General features: G+C 35.5%; 2 protein-coding genes across 5 annotated transcripts in view; both read right to left on the bottom strand.

The window, feature by feature from the left end:
• The window catches only part of LOC106882492 (toll-like receptor 4), a 31,476-nt gene extending 21,237 nt beyond the window's left edge, over positions 1 to 10,239 (bottom strand). The window contains exon 1 of one of the 4 annotated variants that reach the window (XR_016242081.1): positions 9,302 to 10,238. Coding sequence is in view for 2 of the 4 variants with exons in the window: in XM_089353133.1 (XP_089209259.1) it covers positions 9,302 to 9,819 (518 nt within the window). In the remaining 2 variants the exon portion in view is untranslated. Of the gene's footprint in view, positions 1 to 2,503; positions 2,572 to 9,301 lie in introns of those variants that run through there. The other 3 variants (XM_089353133.1, XM_089353135.1, XM_089353134.1) reach the window with 3 other exon arrangements.
• A 9,959-nt stretch (positions 10,240 to 20,198) lies between these two features.
• LOC106880999 (uncharacterized) overlaps positions 20,199 to 22,766 on the bottom strand; it is a 69,535-nt gene continuing 66,967 nt past the window's right edge. The window contains exon 8 of the mRNA XM_089344856.1: positions 20,199 to 20,462. Coding sequence (XP_089200982.1) covers positions 20,402 to 20,462 — 61 coding nt within the window. The 3' untranslated portion in view covers positions 20,199 to 20,401. The remainder of the gene's footprint in view (positions 20,463 to 22,766) is intronic.

Genomic DNA, 22,766 nt, shown 5'->3' on the forward strand with positions numbered 1-22,766 from the left:
AATGTGTTAGAAGTTAAAAATTCTCAAAGAAAAAATTCAGCGAAGCAAAAACATACGGGCGAGACTAGTGAAAATTATAGGGATCTATTTTAAAACGGGGGCGCCAGTTTTCATTTATGTTCTATGTAGTGTTTTTGGTACGGAAAGACTTTCAAACTTCGTATACTTATCTATTTTGTATTATAGAACAGAAAAATATTTTTGTACTCGAATTTATTTCATGTAAAAAATTGTCTTATTTCGATAATTTCTACTAATCACTGACGTCTATTCAGTTGAAAACAGTTAGCGCTGTAACGGTGTATATCGTATTAATCCCCTAACCTTAACCCTAACCCTAACTAGACTGTTAACCGTAACCGTAACCCTAACCCTAAAACTAACCCTAACTCTAGAATCCGAACTCTAAAATTGTTACACACATAGATACGCACAACGTAATTTATTATATAAACAATATATGCGTATAAATTACGATTAAACCGGATGAAATATGTCACAGGGAATAACATTTTTATGACCGCCCAGCAGTAACTCTATTCAGCTGAATAGACGTCAGTGATTGGTTGAAATTACAGAAATACGACAACTTTAACATGGAATAACTTGCGAATTCCTTTTTTTTGTTAAGAAGACTAAGAGTAAAAGATGTTTTATATGACACATTCTACCAGTGTCCCAAGTTTCAAAGTGTTTCGTTAGTGTTTCGTTAAGAAAATACTGGCGCCCCCGTTTTAAAATAGATCCGTATAATATAATATTTGGGACAATGAAAATTATGAAACTATAAATAGCATATCAGTTCTTTCATTAGAAGTTTATTTGAAGCTTTAAGAAACTATTGACATACGGAATTGTTCATTGATATTTTATTTTGTTCTCTTGCAGATATTTTGTGGAAAGTAAATGGTGTATGTTTGAATATAACTTAACTAAAATGGAATATATTCATACCGAAAGAAATATAGTAATTATTGTGGTACTGGAGCAGGTACCACACAGATAGCTGCCATTACCAATTCTTGAACAGATAAAGAATCAGAGTTACATTGAATTTCCAAAAGAAAATGCGATTGCTCAAGAAATGTTCTGGAAAAATCTAAAACATCCTTTACAGCTAAAAGACTGATGTATTTAAATTTGCAATAAGTGCAATTTACAGTCATCAAGAAAAATGCTTATAATTTAATAAGGTAGGCAATAAATTATTTTAAACTTTGAAATTGTTATTTATGACTATTAAAATACTGGAATGCATATGAAAGTTAATTTACACAAGAATTAATAAAGATTACTTTAAGTGTGGAACGATAAATGTGAGTATCTTATTAAAATGTACAAGTTATACTTTATGGACTAAAACAAATCAGCTAATTTAATTAATTACTACAGATGTATACCAACAATAATGATGCAGTATATTGATATGGATTAAGCCAATACAAATTTAATTAATGTAAAGTCTTTAATCTATGTGCTGAATTTGGTGTTCTGGTAGCGAGGTAAACATAATGTATATGCAGAACTAGTGATAAGATTTCCTGCTGATGTAAACTCTGAATAAGAGAAACAAGGTGTGTGTGTGTGTGTGTGTGTGTGTGTGTGTGTGTGTGTGTGTGTGTGTGTGTGTGTGTGTGTGTGTGCGTGCGTGCGTGCGTGCGTGCGTGCGTGCGTGCGTGCGTGCGTGCGTGCGTGCGTGCGTGCGTGCGTGCGTGCGTGCGTGCGTGCGTGCGTGCGTGCGTGCGTGCGTGCGTGCGTGTGTGTGTGTGTGTGTTAAAATAGCAACATTAAAAAAAATCGTTACATCGATGCATTTGTCCTTGATTTTTCGAGTGGCTGAAAATGATTGTCAGCACCAAAATAGAAATTTGTCGAACTGATATATTATAATAATGACTCAATAGCCAGCGATGTGGCAAAAAGCCGGCGGGCAAAGAATAAGTTACCTATTTGCGACAGGAGCCGTGTTTGTAACGAATAATAATTAGCACATCCGATCTAAATTGGATTTGACGATTAGAAGGCCTTAAATTTCCTGTAAACACTCGGAGATACAAATCTCGTGTTCATGAAACGTGCTCATTAAACACCGACTATATCGGCTGCCCAAATGAGAGTCTGCACCGGTGGATGGCATTAATTGCGAATCATCAGCGATATCCAACCTTTTCTCCATATAAGTGTAGTTTATAATATATTCAGTGATATAGGCGCAGGCGTGGCTGTGTGGTAAGAAGCTTCGGCAAGTGTCTTCTAGTATAGCCGACCTCGGACCGACCAAAGCCTTGTAAGTGGATTCGGTTGACGGAAACTGAAAGAAGGCCGTCATATATATATATGTGTGTGTGTGTGTGTGTGTGTGTGTGTGTGTGTGTGTGTGTGTGTGTGTGTGTGTGTGTGTGTTGTTCCCCCACCATCGCTTGACAACCGATGTTGGTGTGTTTATGTCTCCGAAACTTAGCGGTTCGGCAAAAGGGAGCAATAGAATAAGTACTGGGCTTACAAAGAATAAGTCCTGGGGTCGATTCACTCGACTAAAGACGGTGCTTCAGTATGGCCACAGTCAAATGGCTGAAACAACAAAAAGAGTAAAAGAGTATACTTAATATGTTTAGTAAAACCTTAACAATAGTTACTGACACTGTATAAGATTCCAATGACAAGCGTGGAAAGGACGGAGCGGAAGGTAAATAAATGGGATCTTTTTTAAAACGGGGGCCACATTTTTCATTAATGTTTTACGTAGTGTTTTTGGTACGGAAAGACTTTCAAACTTCGTATACTTATCTATTTTGTGTTATAGAACAGAAAAATATTTTTGTATTCGAATTTATTTCATGTAAAAAAATTGTCTTATTTCGATAATTTCAACCAATCACTGACGTCCATTCAGTCGATATACATTAAGTGCCGACTACATAAACAAACGATTCTTCGTTTTATTTGCTTTTTTCATTTTAAATTTGCTTTAACCCTAACCCTAACCCTAACCCTAGGGTTAGGGTTAGGGTTAGAATTAGGGTTAGGGTTAGGATTAATTGTTTCAGAATCGTTTGTTTATGTAGTCGGCACTTAATGTATATCGGCTGAATGGACGTCAGTGATTGGTTGAAATTACAGAAATACGACAACTTTAACATGGAATAATTTATGGATTTCTTTTTTTTTAAAGAAGACTAAGAGAAAAAGATGTTTTATATGACACATTCTACCAGTGTTCCAAGTTTCAAAGTGTTTCGTTAATGAAAAATGTAGCCCCCGTTTTAAAAAAGATCCAATAAATGCCTCCGAAGGCGGTTAGGTGTCCGCCCTCCTAAGCTTCACGTCAAAAAGCGTGTACATAAGATCCGGACAACCACGACTATCCCTGTGAGTGACTACTATAAGTAAACTGTTATCTCTCAATCATAATCTAGTTGATATTTTGATGTTTCAAAAAAGGATTTTTGTTGGGTAGGATATTTTATTTTACATCCTGCATATGTATTATGTACTTGCGTCTGTCTGTCTGTCTGTCTGTCTGTCTGTCTGTCTGTCTGTCTGTCTGTGTATGTGTGCGTGTATGTGAGAGAAAGAGACACACAGAGAGACAGAGAGAAACAGAAAGATAGTGTGTGTGTGTGTGTGTGTAGTCTTTTAGTGTAGAAGTGGACATATTTTCATATGTAACTGCGTATGGTTTGATATAAATCGACTGTCAGAAGCAAGCACTTTTAATTTTCTGATTGACATATAAGTACTTCAACATTTTAAGGATTGCCTTCTCCATTTTGCTTTTAGTATGCCAGCTCTTCTTCAAACTTATATATACAGAAAGAGTTGATCAGATAGCATGAATAGATATATATAAGTATATATATATATATATATATATATATATATATATATATATGTATATATATATATATATATATATATATATATATGTTTATATATATATATATATATATATATATATATATATATATGTATATATATATATATATATATATATATATGTTTATATATATATATATATATATATATATATATATATATATATATATATGTTTATATATATATATATATATATATATATATATGTTTATATATATATATATATATATATATATATATGTTTATATATATATATATATATATATATATGTTTATATATATATATATATATATATATATATATGTTTATATATATATATATATATATATATATATATATATATATATATATATATATATATATATATATATGTTTATATATAACGATGACCACTAAAGTGGACATTTAATGTGCTAGAAATAGATCCTAGTAATAAATCGATATTAATTAATATCTGATTTTTTACCCTATGTTTTAATTTGATTAACCATAACCAAGTTCTCAAAGTGGATATATGCGACGAAGTAACTATTTTCTGCAGACATATTCCCAGAATTAGCGCGCCAAAATGAAGACTTTTGATTTTTACCATTAAGTTATAATTAGCAGAACCATATACACGTTCATATACACGTTTGCCTCTGGGGGTGAACAACTTGTATAAGGTTCTGAGAATTATATTTTCCTTACAGTTCACGCTGAAGAGAAGCAGATATTCGGTATGAGTGTTGATTTCGAAACCCTTCCGTGAATAATAATGTTTTATTTATGTAATTTTCACTGTCTTGCCCGCATACGTTTTGGTATTTCGCTGAATTTCTTTTGAGAACCATTGGGTCTTAGTAGACACAACATGTGATCTACTTCTAGCACATTAAATGTCCACTTTAGTGGTCAACGATATAAATAAACATATACTTTAATCCCCTAAGATCTCAGATATTTTTTCTGAATCTCTCTGATTCTTTAAATGTGCTAGCTTCCTGGTAATAAATCGATATTAATTAATATCTGATTTTTTACCCTATGTTTTAATTTATATATATATATATATATATATAGTTCAAAAAAACAATAACAAAAAAACAAAAAATCAACAAAGTGAGGACGTGATATGGATAGTATTATTGGACGCTCAGGAAAGGAAAGAGAGTATGTATGTATGTATCTTTTATATAAAGGTCAATGTTTGTGTGTTCGTGTGTTATAAACTCGAAAACTACTGAACCGATTCTAATGAAATTTGGAACACAAAATCCAAGCCTATGGAGAAGAGTAATGCCGTATGTTTCATACAATTTTGAGGGGGCATAAAGTGGTGGAGGCAGAAACCACCGTGAAAATTCATATGCTTCGGATTTTGATGAAATTTGAACCATAGGTATTAGAAATAAATTTTAAAATATACCCCAATTTTCCATTTCTTTAGATGATACTAAGTCTCTCTAAAGGAGGCTTAACCCCCAAATTTTAGTCATTTTTCATGGACCAAAATTACTGAATAGATCCTTTTGACAATACAGTTCTATATTTAAGAGATGAGGAATTATTTACATTATTTACATTTGACGGATATTTGTCCTCGTCTTGTTTGTTGTTAACACAACGTTTCGGCTGGTATACCCTCCAGCCTTCATCAGGTGTCTTGGGGAAATTTCGAACCTAGGTTCTTATTCCTAAGGTATTTTTCGATGTTATTATTATTATTATTATTATTATTATTATTATTATTATCCTCATCGTCATCATCCTTATGATATCTGAAACTTAGATTCAATGCATTAGGGCGGGTATAATGCAGTAGAACACCCCATGAAAATTCATAAATTTCCGATGTTGAAATTTCAACCATAGGTAATTGACACAAATCAAGAAGTATTCCTAAAGTTTCCGCTTCTCATGAGGATTCTAATGGGGGCATTAACTCCCAAATTTTAGTCATTTTTTATGATCCAAAAAAGGTCAAAATTATTGAATGAATCTGTATGAAATTTGGAATTTATGTTCTATTCATAGGGGCAAATGTAATGCAGTATATGTTTGAAAGTGAGGGGGCATAAATGAGGCCATAAGCCCCATGGAAATTCATATATTTTTGCTATGAGGGTAGGGAAACTGACTGTTTATTGTGATCGTTTGTCTTTTGGTTTCCTCTACCTTTGCTCTCTTTTACAAACCAAGTGAACATTCATATATTTCCGATTTCAAAGAAATTTGAAAATAGATATAAGACACAAGTTAAAAAAGATTCCCAGCAATTCATCTTTTCTAGTTGACTTTAAGACCCCTCTAATAGGGGCCTTAACTCCAACATTTTAGAGCTCCATCTGCTCCATCTGCTCCATTTGACAAGAGCAAAAGCCTTTGAATGGTTTTATACGATTATGATTTTAAAATCTGGGCATAAAGATGAGTAGTATGGGATAAATATGTCATGATTAGAATTTTTGTTAGGGTGTGTAAAGAGGGAAAGAACACCCATTAAAATTTCCTATCTTCATCTTGATGAAATTCGAATCATAGGTGTCCAGTTCATTAGAGAAAATATAAAACAAAAGTCTAATTCTTCAATTCCATGTGACACGGGCAACGAGGGGGATCTTTAAGACTTTTGAATATTACTCTATATAATTAATAGAACCGTGTGCACGTGTTTTCATTCGTTGGGGACAGCTAGCACACGGTTCTGTTGGATTATACCTCTATGGCAGTCTGTACTGAGGAGAAACAGAAATTTTCGGTAAGAAAGTATTGATTTCGAACCATGGTCTACAGATAACCTATTTATTTCTCTAATTGGATCTATTTTAAAACGGGGTCGCCAGTATTTTCTTAACGAAACACTAACGAAACACTTTGAAACTTGGGACACTGGTAGAATGTGTCATATAAAACATCTTTTACTCTTAGTCTTCTTAACAAAAAAAAAAAGGAATTCGCAAGTTGTCGTATTTCTGTAATTTCAACCAATCACTGACGTCTATTCAGCTGAATAGAGTTACTGCTGGGCGGTCATAAAAATGTTATACTCCCAGAGGTACTCGATGTACTGATTATGTACACACATTTTGGTTAAACTCGTGCGACTCAACTTACTGCACTTTATTGTGCAGTAGATTTTGTAATTCTGTTCGCATAAATTTACATTGTAACAAAAATACATGCCTAAATTCTAACTCTTCCAGTTTTCTAGAATGTGCAAAGCATTAGCTTTACTTTTGTGAATTAAGAAAATACTATCTTTATGTTTTACTGTATATATTTTCACGTAATTCTTAATTGTAATACAACACATCCATCGGAAACAATTCTAAGAGAAATCTATTCATAGCTTTCGGGTAGACATCATTTTTGTGCTGTGGAGTTCTGGTGTTCTGATGATAGCATGAGAATGCAACATAAAGCAGGCTATGAGGGAAACATGGATTTGCCTATTCAACAATATCCTTGAGGTACTGTCTCTGGGACAATGTTGATAATCATAGAAAAAAGACAGGCTCACTTGCAATTGAAGGCGCTTCATATGAAATAACAAGTTTGATGGAGATGAAGGGAAATTGAAGTGAAATGCATGGAATGAAATTATCTCTCTGGGCACAGTCAGTTATAATAGAGACTTCTATCGTATGAAACAAGAGTTTTGACAGTCTGCATTATACCGGCAACTTTGATGCATTTAAGTTCCGTAGTAACATAGACATAAGCATGTCTAGATATGCAACTAAATGCATGAGAATACATGCATAAAACAAAACACATAAATCTGCACATATACATACATACATACATGTACGCACACCTATGTATATAATACACACACACACACACACACATATATATATATATATATATATATTGTTTGTTGGCACTGAGTCGCTTACGACGTCGAAGGTTCCAGTTGATCTAATCAACGGAACAGGCTGCTCGTGAAATTAACGTGAGCACTCCACAGACACGTGTACCCTTAATGTAGTTCTCGGGGATATTCAGCGTGACACAGTGTGACAAGGCTGACCCTTTGAATTACAGGTACAACAGAAGAAACAGGAAGAAAGAGTGAGAGAAAGTTGTGGTGGAAGAGTACAGCAGGGTTCGCCACCATACCCTGCCGGAGCCTCGTGGAGCTTTAGGTGTTTTCGCTCAATAAACACTCACAATGCCCGGTCTGGGAATCGAAACCGCGATCCTATGACCGCGAGTCCGCTGCCCTAACCACTGGGCCATTGAGCCTCCACTTATATATATATATATATATATATATATATATATATATATATATATATATATATATGTATATATGTATATATATGTATATATATATATATATATATATATATATATATGTATATATATATATATATATATATATATATGTATATATATATATATATATATATATATATGTATATATATATATATATATATGTATATATATATATATATATATATATATATATATATATGTATATATGTATATATATGTATATATATATATATATATATATATATATATATATATATATATATATATATAGTTAAAAAAAACACAAAAACAACAAAGTGAGGACGTGATATGGATAGTATTATTGGACGCTCAGGAAAGGAAAGAGAGAGTGTATGACGTTTCGGGCGTAGCCCTTCGTCGGAAAGATGGAAAGTTCGGAGAATGGAAGAACGGAGAAAGAGGAAAATGGTACCGATGTCCACGAGGTTACATTATGAAAAGACCGGAAGAGGAGGTGGTGGGGGAAAAGTTCTTTCTAAGATAGGAGAGTGAAAAAGGGAGATGAATATCTGTGCGTATATATATATATATATACACATGCATAGATATGGATAATATTATAGAGTATATTGAACATGGGATAGATAGTACAGTTTGACGCAGCAGACATTTTCGTAGCTCACACTTACTCACCCTTACACAACTGCTACTCTGTTACAACGTTTAGTCCCCCTACATATCCTTTTTTAAACACGGACCCACGGAAACGTTAAGTGATGTTAATGCTTCTAATTATTACCGAGTTAGTTAAAGCATGCATTCAAATTTTTTCGTTTATGTAAAACAAATTACGCTAAAGAAAGAAATATATATTATAGTTAGTACTCAACACATGTGTTGAATGTGAGGATATCCGTTAGTAACCAATAATACAAATAATGCAAATAATTGCTTTGAACGAGGGGCTGCTGAAAAGTTCCTGGCTGTGGGTAAAAGGAAATACAAGAGGATAAGTAAATTATGATTATATTCAACATATTCCCCTCTCAGATTCACACAATTATTGCTGCGAGCCTTCAGTTTTTCTAAGCCCTGTAAAAGAACTCGGAAGATTGGGCCTTTAACCAGGTCTTTCGTGGTACCCTTAAAACCGTGTGTGTGTGTGTGTGGATGCTATAATTTTACTGAATGTTACTTACCTTCTTAATAAAATAATACATTTTCGTCTAGATTGGATTGCTGATAATATATTTTCTGTTATCAATTTTCCCACAGGGAAGTCCCGGTGATGAATATTCAAACGTAAGCTTTCTTTTCCTTCCAATTCTGGAATCAAATAATTTAATGCAAAATCTCGATTTTCGTCGGCATAAATCACAAATGCATCATAAATATATTCATCGGGAGTGAGTTGTTTGTAGGAATACTTTTCTCTGATCATGTAATATAAATATCGTAGCTTCCATCTAAAATGGTAAATGAGTGAGGCAACTAGAAATATAATCAGTATTACAACACCAAAACTTATCGCAATTATTATCCCTATCAAGGCTGAACAAGTGTGATTCAGAAAGCTTACGATCCTAACAAGCTGATTTCCTTTCAACTTCCACACTGTTCCGTTAGGATGAGTACATTTCGAGTGGATTATTTTCAAACGAACTGAAGTGCGTAGTTGTGGAGCCTTGTGAGAAATCTTATCTGTGCACAACCACATTTCAATTTATTGTTTTGTAAGTTGACAGTGAATTTATGGTGGTGAGATATTTTTTCAAGAGTATTAAAAGTGTTTTCTGACAGTTCTTGTAAAATGTTTTTAGATAAATCTAAATATGATAAATTTAACATATGACTAATCTTTATATCAAATGATTCTAATAAATTGTTGCGTAAATTTAAGATTCTGAGATTTTTCAGCTGTAACAAACTGTTATTTGATAAATATTGAATGTGGTTATTTGAAAGATATAATTCTTCGAGGCTGATTAAATTTAGAAAAGCTCTACTGAAACCTTTTTGTCAACTTGCCCTGAAATTTCTATTGCGTTATTTTCGATATTCAAAAGTCGCAGGTTAAACGTCACAAACACGCACACACACACACACACACACACACAAACACACATTCTCTCTCTCACGCACTTATGCACATACAAAAAACTCACGCGCACTCACACTATTGTACATTTTTTAGTGTATACGCATGCATGTATGCGCGTGTGCGTATCTCTCTCTCTCTCTCTCTCTCTCTCTGTATATATATATATATATATATATATATATATATATATATATACACCCATATATATATGTGTGTGTATAGTTGGTGCTTTTTTTCCTCTGTCTTCCTTTTCTCTTGGACTTTCCTCTGTCTCCTGTTTCTGACGAAGAACTTTGGTCGAAACATAAAACTAACCTTTTTTTCCTTCCCTGAGCGTCTGCTAATACTTTGCATATACCACGTCCACGCGTTGTTTCTCTCTTGTGTTTGTTTTATTGGATTAACTAATCATATATATATATATATATATTTTTTTTTAAAGTTTCAGCTTAGAGCTGCGGCCATGCTAATGCACCACCATGTTGCTACACTGTTATTACAGGGAGCCTCTTACAATATGTGGCACTTGGTGAAGAATGGAGTTTGATTTAGCAACCCTCATTTGCACCTCCTGCCGCGAGGTAGGTTCATCTATATATATATATATATATATAATTATATATATATATGTTGTTGAAATTTTGGATGAAAATGTCTGATGAAAATGTTTGATGAAAACGTTTGATGAAAATTTTGATCAAAATTTTGGTGAAAACTTTTGTTGAAATTTTTTATCAAAGATTTTGATCTAAATTTTCGATCAAAATTCTTGAAATTTTCGATAAAAATTTTTGATCAAAATTTTGTTGAAAATTTTCGATGAAAATTTTTGATGAAAATTTAGATCAAAATTTTGATGAAAATTTTTGATGAAACTTTTGATCAAAATTTTTGATGAAAATTTTTGATGAAAACTTGAAAATTTTTGGTGAAAATTTTGATAAAAATTTTTGATGAAAATTTTGATGAAAATTTTTGATGAAAATTTTTGATGAAAATTTTGGTGAAAATTTTGATGAAAATTTTTGATGAAAATTTTGATGAAAATTTTTGATGAAAATTTTGATCAAAATGTTTGGTGATAATTTTTCTCTTTTCTCTCTCTCTCGCTCCTCTCTCTCTCGTTCCTCTCTCTCGCTCCACTCTCTCTTGCTCCTCTCTCTCTCGCTCCTCTCTCTCTAACTCCTCTCTGGTGCTCATCTCTCTCTCTCTCGCTCTGTCTCTGTCTCTCTCTCTCGCTCTATCTTTCTCTCTTTCTCTCTCGCATATTCACTCTCTCTCTCCCTCTTGCTCCACTATCTCTCACGCTCCTCTCTCTCTCTCTCTCTCTGCTCTCTGTATCTTGTTCCTCTGACTCTCGCACGTTTCTCTCTCTCTCGCTCTTCTCTCTTTGTATCTCTATCTCTCTATCTCTTTCTCTCTCTCTCTCTCTCTCTCTCTCTCGTATGTATGGATGTACTTACGTGCCTAAGTTAGTATGTAGAGTATACGTCTGTTATTGAATACGTACACAAATATCAACACAAGGAATATTGGTGGAACATACCCGTCAAAACATCTGTCAGGTGTAAGCATAACATGCCGGATATTGTTGTTTCGAACAGACAAGAAAAGCCATGTACCCTGATGGAGGTTAGCTGTCCTGCTAATGCGAGTATCTCTTTGAAAATCAGAGAAAGAAGATAACTATGGATAACTGCTTCGAAACTTCCAGCTTCTATATCCGGAATACAAATTTATATTTATATCAATAACTAACTGTAAGTCTAGATAAGCTTGGCTTTTCAGAAAAAGTAATCAACCAACTGATTCGCACGTTGCAAATACAATCTGTAAGAGGAACAGTAAAAGTATGCAAGACGTTACTCAGGTTTAAAATGTGACATTGTTTTCGTTATCTACATTCCAAAGATGGAGCTTTGTATCTTTGTAAAAAATCAACTCCTTCTTCAGAGGAAGAATTTAAATTATTAAATACAGATGAGGCATACATACATATATTCATACATACATACATAAATACATACATACATACAAATATACTGACAGACAAACAGGCAGATAGATAGACAAACAGACAGACAGACAAACAGACAGACAGGCTGATAGATAGCTAGATAAATAGATAGACAGATAACTTAGAGATATTTCGGCCAAAGATTGGCCCAGAGTATGTTTAACTTAATAGCAACATTTAATCGGATCTGGTAAGTCATGTTTTGGTCGGGTTTTATGTTACTATTGCCCATTCAAGTAAGGAGTTGTTGACTGAGATGTACCCAGGTATAGGTGGATTGTCTGTTATTCCTTGAAGAAATTTGTCCAGGTTTCATTTGAAGGTGATGGTATGTTTTTCTTCTTTGATTTGTTTTGGGATAATGTTAAAATAGAGCAGGACCTGTCGAAGGAAAAGAAATTGTGTTGTAATGAATTTATGTGCTGTGATCCTGAATAGTGTGGGAGGCATATACCACGTGGTCCCAGCCTTGGATAAATTCTGAATCTAATGTGAAGGTCTTATGCTGATGATGTATTCTCCACATTGTGCAACTGATGTAGCACTGACAACAGTGTTGGAGTAAATAAAGTTTCTATGTTTTACAATGGTCCCAATAATCAAAATCAGCCATGCCCTTGATTTTTTAGTGAACTTTCTGGGGTGGCTCAATTCTTGCAACGTTTTGCTTTGTGTGGGAAGACCACAGGTGTAGCAGGATTCTAGGTGTAGCCCTAAAAAGGAAGAGAAGAGAGGAATGATGACATCTTGCTCTCTGACCAGAAAGTTCTGAGGATCCAGGAGCTCGTCCTGCGAACTATATCCACTTTATTATTGATGTGGATACTCCGGCTGTGATTGTTGTCAACAATCACTGTAAAGTCACTAAATGTTATTGTGAGTGGTTCCTCTGATTGAAGAGAATCTGTTTGGTTAAACGTAATCTTTTTTTTCCAAAATGCATCAGTTTAAATTTTCCCTCATTTAACAACATTTTGTTTTTGTCTGCCAGTTGGCTTACAGCATGCAGATCCGTCTGGAGTTCAGTTCGGCCTTGTTATCTATTGATAATCTTCAGGAGCTTGGTTTCAACTGCAAATATGTTTACTTTGCTGTGTTTGATGACGTTTGAAATGCCGTTTGTGTGTTGTGTTGGCACTCTGTCGCTCACGACGTCGACGGTTCCAGTTGATCCGATCAACGGAACAGCCTGCTCGTGAAATTAACGTGCAAATGGCTGAGTACTCCACAGACACGTGTACCTTAACGTAGTTCCCGGGGATATTCAGCGTGACACAGTGTAACAGAAACAGGAAGAAAGAGTGAGAGAAAGTTGTGGTGAAAGAGTACAGCAGGGTTCGCCACCATCTCCTGCCGGAGCCTCGTGGAGCTTTAGGTGTTTTTGCTCAATAAACACTCACAACGCCCGGTCTGGGAATCGAAACTGCGATCCTATGACCGCGAGTCCGCTGCCCTAACCACTGGGCCATTGCGCCTCCACTATGTCGTTTATATAGACGATAATCAGAAATGGGTCCAAAACAGTCCCCTGAGAGACACCACTGGTGATTCTTGCTGGGCATGAATGAATTCCACCGATCACATGTATATATATATATATATATATATATATATATAGATACCAACCACATGGTTCCGGGTTCAGTCCCAAAGCGTAAATCAATTGTTATTCATCAATCATGTCTCCATTTTCTGCTTCCCTTGAATATTGATAAACTTGAGTTTATTTTTGTCATTACCTATCATTTATGAGCATTAATACCAATGCTCATAATTAAATATAGTTAATACACCAGTGGTTTCATTGTATACAAGTATCCCTTAGATGGTTGTTATAAACTCTCACCTCTCTCTCTATATATATATATATATATATATATATATATATATATATATATATATATATATATATATATATATATATATATATATATATATATATACAGGGTGCGTAATGTATTTGAAGACATACCATTTTTGGGTCATTGCTGCATTCTGTATAATCTTTGTTTCAGAAAATAATAATGGTAGACCCTCAGCTTACTCAAGAAATGAAGAGGCATGCTGTTATTGTGGATATAAAGGCTGAGCATAGCGATTTAGAAATATCTCAATTTTTAAAAGTTGCCAGATATTTCGTCTACAAAGTTTGTAAAGAGTTAGAGACTAAAGATGGAAACGTATCACCAGTAGCAAAGCATAAAAAGCATTCTGAACGCTCTGAAATCAGAACAGACAATTGATTACAATCCGGGAAAGTCCATGAGGTCAACTGCAAAAGATCTCCATGTGTCAGAAGGAACAATCAGAAATGTTGTCCACGAAGACATCAGATATAAATTTTACATGATGAGGAAAGGTCAATTTGTCAGAAAAAGCAAAAGAAAATGACTACATCAGATCTTTGAAACAAACTGAAAAATCCAGCAGAAGAAGATTTGATTTGGTTTTTCTCAAATGAGAAAAACTTCGACCAAGATCAAAAAGTTAACAGAAGAAATGACAGATGGCTATGTGTAGACCCTTCTGAACTTCCAAGTGTTATGCATACAAAATTTCCTACAACTGTGTCATAGTTTTAGGGGTTGTCAGCAATGAAGGACATGTGATGCCTCCCTACTTCTTTCCACAAGGCCTTAGAGTTAACTCTGCTGCCTACATTGAGGTCCTGGAAATAATTAAGCCCTGGATAGACAGTGGATGCAATGGAAGGCCATATGTGTTTCAGTAAGACTCTGCACTATCACACATGGCTCCAGTAACGCAGGATTGGATGGCTGAAAATTTTCATGGTCACATAACCCCTAACATTTGGCCTCCTAATTCCCCAGATCTCAATCTATTGGACTATTATATGTGGAGTGTTGTTGAGAGAGAAGTCAATGAACATACCAATAACACCAAAGATTCTTTGAAAGCTGCCATAGTCAGAGTAATGTTCAAACTGAACCATGACCACTTGATTCAAGCATGTAAATGATTGAGGTATCATATAGAAGCAGTTGCTGAAGCTGAAGGTGGCTTTATTGAATAACATTATAGAAAAGGTTTATTTTTTGTCCTCATAGCACTTTTAGATAAATAAAGTTATTCTGTAATTATATACCTGTTTTTTGTTTTTTTTTCCTAATTAAAACCAAAGTCCTAATAAGTAGGAAGGTAGGAAAACACAAACCTCTTCAGGTAGATGGCCCTGCTCAATCTGTAGAAAAGGCATAGGTAGAAACTTTATAAGATGTACTGAGTGCAAGCTATGACACATAAGCGGTGCAGCAATATCAAAGGAAGGTTAACTAGCAAGATAGTTTTTGTATGTGGCAGATGTTCAGGAGCAGTAAACACTGAAAATGTGCAGAAAACAACTTCTGCCACATTCCAGGGAGAAAAACTAGATGTAGTTGATAGCTTCCACTATCTAGGTGACCAAGTTAGTAGTGGGGGAGGGTGCGCTGAAAGTGTAGCTGCTAGAATAAGAATAGCCTGGGCAAAGTTCAGAGAGCTCTTACCTCTGCTGGTGACAAAGGGCCTCTCTCTCAGAGTAAAAGACAGACTGTATGACGCATGTGTACGAATAGACATGCTACATAGCAGTGAAACATGGGCCGTGACTGCTGAGGACATGCGTAAGCTCAAAAGGAATGAAGCCAGTATGCTCCGATGGATGTGTAATGTCAGTGTGCATACTCGGCAGAGTGTAAGTACCTTGAGAGAAAAGTTAGACCTAAGAAGCATCAGTTGTGGTGTGCAAGAGAGACGATTGCGCTGGTACGGTCACGTGGCAAGAATGGATGAGGATAGCTGTGTGAAAAAATGCCACACCCTAGCAGGTGAGGGAACCTGTGGAAGAGGCAGGCCAGGAAGACCTGGGATGAGGTGGTGAAGCATGACCTTCGAACATTAGGCCTCACCGAGGCAATGACTTCTGACTGAGACCTTTGGAAATATGCTGTGCATGAGAAGAACCAGCAAGCCAAGTGAGACCAAAATCCAAAGCCTCTGCCAGGGATGTAGCTAGCCCACTTATGCGTACCTTTCCTTCATTGGACACTAAACTCGGCTTGTGAAGACCTGTTGAGACAAGCGAAAGCGAAATTGTGATGGTACCTGTACCAGTGGAGTGCTAAGAGCACCAAGTGTGATCGTTACCAGCATCGCCTTCCTGGCACTTGTGCCAGTGGCACGTCAAAAGTCATTCGAGCGAGATTGTTGCCAGTGCCGCTGGACTGGCTCCTGTGCAGGTGGCACGTAAAATACACCATTTTGAGCGTGGCTGTTGCCAGTAGCACCTGACTGGCCTTTGTGCCGGTGGCATGTAAAAGCACCCACTACACTCTTGGAGTGGTTGGCGTTAGGAAGAGCATCCAGCTGTAGAAACTCTGCCAAATCAGATTGGAGCTTGGTGTAGCCATCGGGTTTCACCAGTCCTCAATCAAATCGTCCAACCCATGCTAGCATGGAAAGCGGACGTTAAACGATGATGATGATATATATATATATATATATATATGACAGATACATAAATACTTAACTACAGTGAAGTACGTTTGCAACATATAAGCTATTTTTCAGATTAAAATATAATGTACATCACATTCTTTGCCTTGAAATGTAGATCATCCAATCATAAACAGTGACTTTGCCATTTCAACCAGTTAAACTAATGTCAAACTGCAATGCATTAATCTTGGTTTCATACAGTCTGTGTTAAGTTAAAATTTTCTGTGGGATTGTGGGTTTGAGTGGAGTAGTAATTATGTTTTAGGATGGGTTGTTATGGAGTGCTGTTTTGGAGAAATCTTTATTGATTAAATTTGGAGATATGTTATTGTTTAAAATTTATTCATGTAAGTAGAACCTTGTAAGCAATTATGCATATTTATGTGTGTCCCTTTTGGTCAGTAGTTATAGGCTATGCCAATAGTCTTAGTTATTTTGATTTTATTGGATTAAATCCTTAGCTTTGACAATGTAAAGTTCAAAGGTACAAAGATCAGTATTTAAAAACTTAGTAATTAGGCGTGCCAACTCTTTTTGTATATGAATTTTTTAGGGGTTCACACAAGAATGCAAGTAGCTGGCATGTTTTGGCTGGTCAGTTTCTTTACTTGTAGTTATTAAGGGTATTTTCTGTTTTTATTGGAAGATGGGGGTTATTAGTCAGATATGTCATTGTGTTGTTAGTATAGATATTCATCTTGTGCTTTGATGTTCACAAGATGTGGGTAGGTGTATGTTTCTCTCTAGGTGTTCATTGTTCTATAAGCAATCTGATTAATATGAAGAAATTTTAACCCATGTGTTTTATGGAGGTAGAATTTGTGGGCTATGTGTTTATAAATATTTCTTCAATCCTGTTTCCAGTATGGGTATTTAATAATATAATATTTTAGGCATTTAAATATATGTGAAAGTGGGGCACTATGAAAGGTGTGTATATATTCGTGTATAAAAATAGGAAAGAGAAAAGAAAAGTCTGACGATGGGCTAACTGGCCAAAACTTCAAAGTCACTGTCAATAATATTATCTAAGAATTAGCATTATCCTGCGTTTGAGAATTTAAAATCACTTCTCTAACTTTTTAAGACATCTCAATGCTTCTAAAAGCAAACTTCATTTGTTTGTTTACGTTCATCGTAATTTGAATTTAAAATAAATTTATACTCTATAAAAGTACAGAGTGACCTATCAAATTAATGTAAAATTGTTTTTATTATAACTGAACATGAAAACAAATATTAAAATATGTGTGTGTGTGTGTGTGTGTGTGTGTGTGTGTACAGAGAAAAAATAAGTAGTAGTTACTTGCTGGTGTAAGCTGTTGTAACACTGGATGTTTTGCAGCATCAAGGGTGTGAGGACTGAGAAGATATCGATGTCTGCTTATGTCAACATAGGCAACTAAAACAATAAGTAAAACGTGGTACATGCTATCAAATCAACTTGTTTGCCAGTAAGTTATAGTTTCTGTCTATGTATATTCTTTATTTGTAAGGAATATAAATACCAACAGATAAAAAGTTGGTCTCCAGCTCTGAAACAAAGCTCTTTCACTGGAAGTGAGATAAAAATCAGCACTGTAATTATACAGGGGTTGGACAAAATAATGGAAACACCTAGCATCATAATTTTGAAATACCTATGAAATTGTCAGAAGCTTGTTTATTTTTATGTTTTTTTTATTTACTATTAGTGTTGCTTAATATGTTTTGCTAAAATTGCTGTTTCTTTTCAGATATCATATGAAAAAGGTAATTAAAATTCATTAAAATGACAGATTTATCAGACTTTCAAAGAGGTCAAATTGTTGGGGCTCGTGTGGCAGGCACTAGCATAATGAAAACAGATGAAATGTTTAGTGTATTCTCGAAAATAATGACAGCCTTCGAGAAAGTGCAAAAACCTCCTCGTCGAAAGAAGAAAACCAAAACTTTCAGATAAGAACTGTTGAACTCTTACACGAATTGTTAGAAAGGATCACAAAAGTACAGCTCCCAAAATTACTGCAGAGCTTACTGACAACCTTGAGAACCCAGTTTCCACAAAAAATTTTGCCAGGAGCTGCACAAAGCTAGATTTCATGGGAGGGCTGCAACCAGAAAACTACTACTTTCAAAAACAAATGTTGCAAAGCATTTAGAGTGGAGTAAAAACCCACAGAATTGATTCCTAGAGTAGTGGAAGAATGTTATTTTCTCAGACGAGTCATCCTTTACCCTATTTCCGACCACCGGCCGAGTATACATGTAGAAACAGCCAAAAGAAGCATTTGACCCAGACTGCCTTCTTCCAACTGTTAAACATGGAGGAGGATCTGTGATGATCTGGGGAGCTATATCTTGGAAATCTGCCAGCCCAATGGTTTCCCTTCGTGGCAGAATTATTTATAGTAAAGACTATTTAAGCATTTTATCTGATCAAATTCATCCTATGGTTGCGAAACTGTTTCCGGAGGGAAACGCAATCTTTCAGGATGATAATGCACCAATTCACACAGCTAAATTCGTTACTGAATGGCACAAGGAACATTCTAGTGAAGTTGAACATCTTATCTGGCCACAACAGTCCCCAGATCTCAATATTATTGAACATTTCTGGTGCATTTTAGAAAAACAAGTAAGGAGTCGATATCCTCCATCATCATTACTACAAGAACTGGAGACTGTTTTAGCTGAAGAATGGACAAAAATTCCTTAGGAAACAATTCAAACTTTGTACAAGTCTATACCTCATAGAATTCAAGCTGTAATTACTGCCAAATGCAGTCCTATTCTATATTAAAATAAATTTGTTTGTAATTTTAGGGTGTTTCCATCATTTTATCCAACCCCTGTATATGTATAAAATCATGCGTATAAAACCTAGTAGATGTAGCCTTGTTTATCACTGATTCATTGATCATTGATCCAGGATAACATAGTATGCTCAATTGTGAACAATGTTATGCTTATGGATTGAAAATTCTAGAAATTGCCAGATATAAAGGTGTTACGTTACAAGTCGGCAATCAAAGATTCTGCTTGTACTATAAAAATGTGCCCCAACAATCTGGAATGCACTTTCTATTACTTATGTTTACATGACTGTACTGTGAGATTGTGTACTGTTTATATGGATCTATATACACATACCTGTTAACACAAGACAGGTGAACAAACACAAAATACAAAGGCATCTGATCTTAACAACAGTGCAGATGAGTATATTCTCTACAGGGAAAGGTAGAGATGAGGAAGAAAATACACGATAGTAGAAACTTTGTAGCTGTGGGTGGCAAATCTACCATTTGCTCCATTTACAAAGTACTTGGAAAGGATTAATTTATCACTGTTCGGTTTTGGAACCTAACCTGTGATGAACAAAGATATATGTATTTAAAAATACATCAGCAAGGAAAAAACAAAAACAAAGCAAAAAAAAACCAAAACGTATAGAATAAATGACAAATTAATGTTGCAATTGATCAAATAAACGAGAAGATTCTAGTGATTGCCAGGTACGAAGTTGTTATTTCACTGTTTTATTAGTGATTGGAATAAATGAATAGATGATAAATGATCATATAAATCAGCAGCAGTTTTTAATTGACCACCCTGAAGCTGGTGTTTCTTTCCAAATATCACTCCCATCTTGTGGATTCAGACTTTTCATGGTTGGTCACACTTATGGCTAGAGTCATGTTATTATACAAATGAAGAAGAGTTCAGTGATGTATTGGAGCCCTTCCGTTGTAAACGTATGTTCCTGAAAAGCCAAAAATATAAATGGATAAAACAAAAGAAAGATAAAATAAAATAAAAAGTAGTAATACCTTGTGGTTGGGATAGTTAGTTGTTGTCTAGCCCCAAGTTAGTCCTCTTCAAGCAGATCTATTGCTGAGAGTATTCCAGCTGTGATGATTCTATCCTTATTTCAGATATTTTATAATCTCTAGAACTAACTATTACCCAGTGTGTCTGTTTTTTTTTTTTAATAAGAGTAAAATATGATTTAGAGATTTGATTGTTACACATATCAAGCAACAGTACAGAGATTCCTTTGTTAGTTGCAAATATTTAGTGAATATTCAAAGAGTTACATTTTCTTTGGATGCCTCCTGTCTACACATAGTCCTGTCTACACATAGTGTCATACAAAATATATATCATTTTGTCAGAAAACAGGCATGTGCTCACCAAGTCAGTAATGATGACGTTTTGCAGTAGCAATAAGTGATTGAATTAATATGACATAGGAATACTAAATGAAGGTTTTAATAGTGCATACACTATCATTATCACTCTTACTGAACAAGTCCAAGACATAATTCTCAATGCTCGTCCCCTTCCAATAACTAATCAAGTTGATACAAGGTAGCAAGAACGGATATACATTACCATGGGAAACTGAAAATACTGTTGTTAATATGTGAGTAGATGTGCAAAGCAGTGAAAGCAAGAATACAAACTTTAGTTCAAGTATGTTTGAGAGATTAGGTGCTAACCCTCTCCCACCCCCTTTTCTTCTTCCTGTTGTCTTTTTAAGAGCAGAAATTTCTAGGAGTGGATTCCCAGTCCCCTTGCTCCTGCAGGGAATAAGGCAACTGCATTCTACTACTCCCACTCCCAGCTACAGGGGAGTTTGCTTGTTAATCCATAGCTGGGACCCTTACAGGTGCTACCACTCCAGGCTAGAGTAGACCCAGAGGTCGTTCCACACTCCTCAAACACTGAAACCAGGGCTCCAGGGTCCCACTACCGGATGTAGTTTAGAGACATACCCAGGAGAGATGGAATGGCCGGTAGGATGAATGTGAACATAAATGGTGAGATGTTAGAGGAGGTGAGTGTTTTTAAGTATCTGGGATCACATGTGACAGTAGATGGGGGGTGGGGTGGCTGAGGAAGTGGGATATAGAGCGAGGAAGGGAAGCTGTTGAAAGGTATGCTAAGAGATAAAAGGTTGAGTATGAAAGTGAAAAGAGGTGTATATGAGGGAATGATTGTGCTGACAATGTTATATGGTGCAGAAACATGGGGTTTGAGAGAGGTGGAAAGGAGGCGATTTAAAAGTGTTTGAGATGAGATGTTTAAGGGCTATGGTTGGTGTGACATGGATGGACAGGATGCAGAATGAGGAGGTATGAAGGCAAACAGGAATGAGAGAAAATCTAACCAGAATGGATAGACGAATGTTGAGGTGGTTTGGCCACATGGAGAGGATGGATAAGGAGTGGATAGTAAGGAGGGTAATGAAGGCTGAAGTGGTAGGCAGCAGAATCAGAGGCAGACCTCGGTTTGTGTGGATGGATGAAGTGAGGAAAGCTTTGGTAATTAGAAGTGTTGGAGTGAGAGAGGCAAGAGAGTTTATGAATGATAGGAAAGCTTGGAGTGTTTGTGGACGGATGAATGAATTAATATTGCTCAAAGGAATACGGAATCAGCATGATGTGGCAGGAGTAGACCAGCATATGCTGTCGGGCCCCACTGCTGATATTGGGGATTGCATTCTATGCCTTGACCCGAGCATAGGATGGGGGTCACCTCTTGAGTTGGGAAATGAATAGATACCCAATCCTAAAAAAAAAAAAAGGGGAATAAGCCTGGGTATATATAAAATAAAAAGTATTTAAACACCAGAGTCAGCTAAGAGTGCCCTCTATTGGATTGATGGATGCATTTCAAACTTGTCAGTTCTTTTAAGGAACTGATACCAATAGAGGCAACTCTGGAGATGATGATGATGAAACAAAACTTCCTTTATAATAAATCAGTGAATATTATTTACTGATTGAAAAGGTGTTGAGGTGGCAGAGTCATTAGCGTACCAGACAAAATGCTGAGGGGCATTTCATTCATTTTTGGATTCTCAGTTCAAATTCTACCAAAGTCGACTCTGCCTTTCATCATTTCAGGGTCAATGAAATAAGTACAGATCATCGTTGACTTACGACCTATCTGACTTACGACCTATCTGACTTACGACCTATCTGACTTACGACCTATCTGACTTACGACCTATCTGACTTACGACCTATCTGACTTACGACCAATTGACTTTACGATGATT

Source organism: Octopus bimaculoides, chromosome 1, assembly GCF_046866305.1.
Source record: "Octopus bimaculoides isolate indiv1 chromosome 1, ASM4686630v1, whole genome shotgun sequence".
NCBI lineage: Eukaryota > Metazoa > Mollusca > Cephalopoda > Octopoda > Octopodidae > Octopus > Octopus bimaculoides.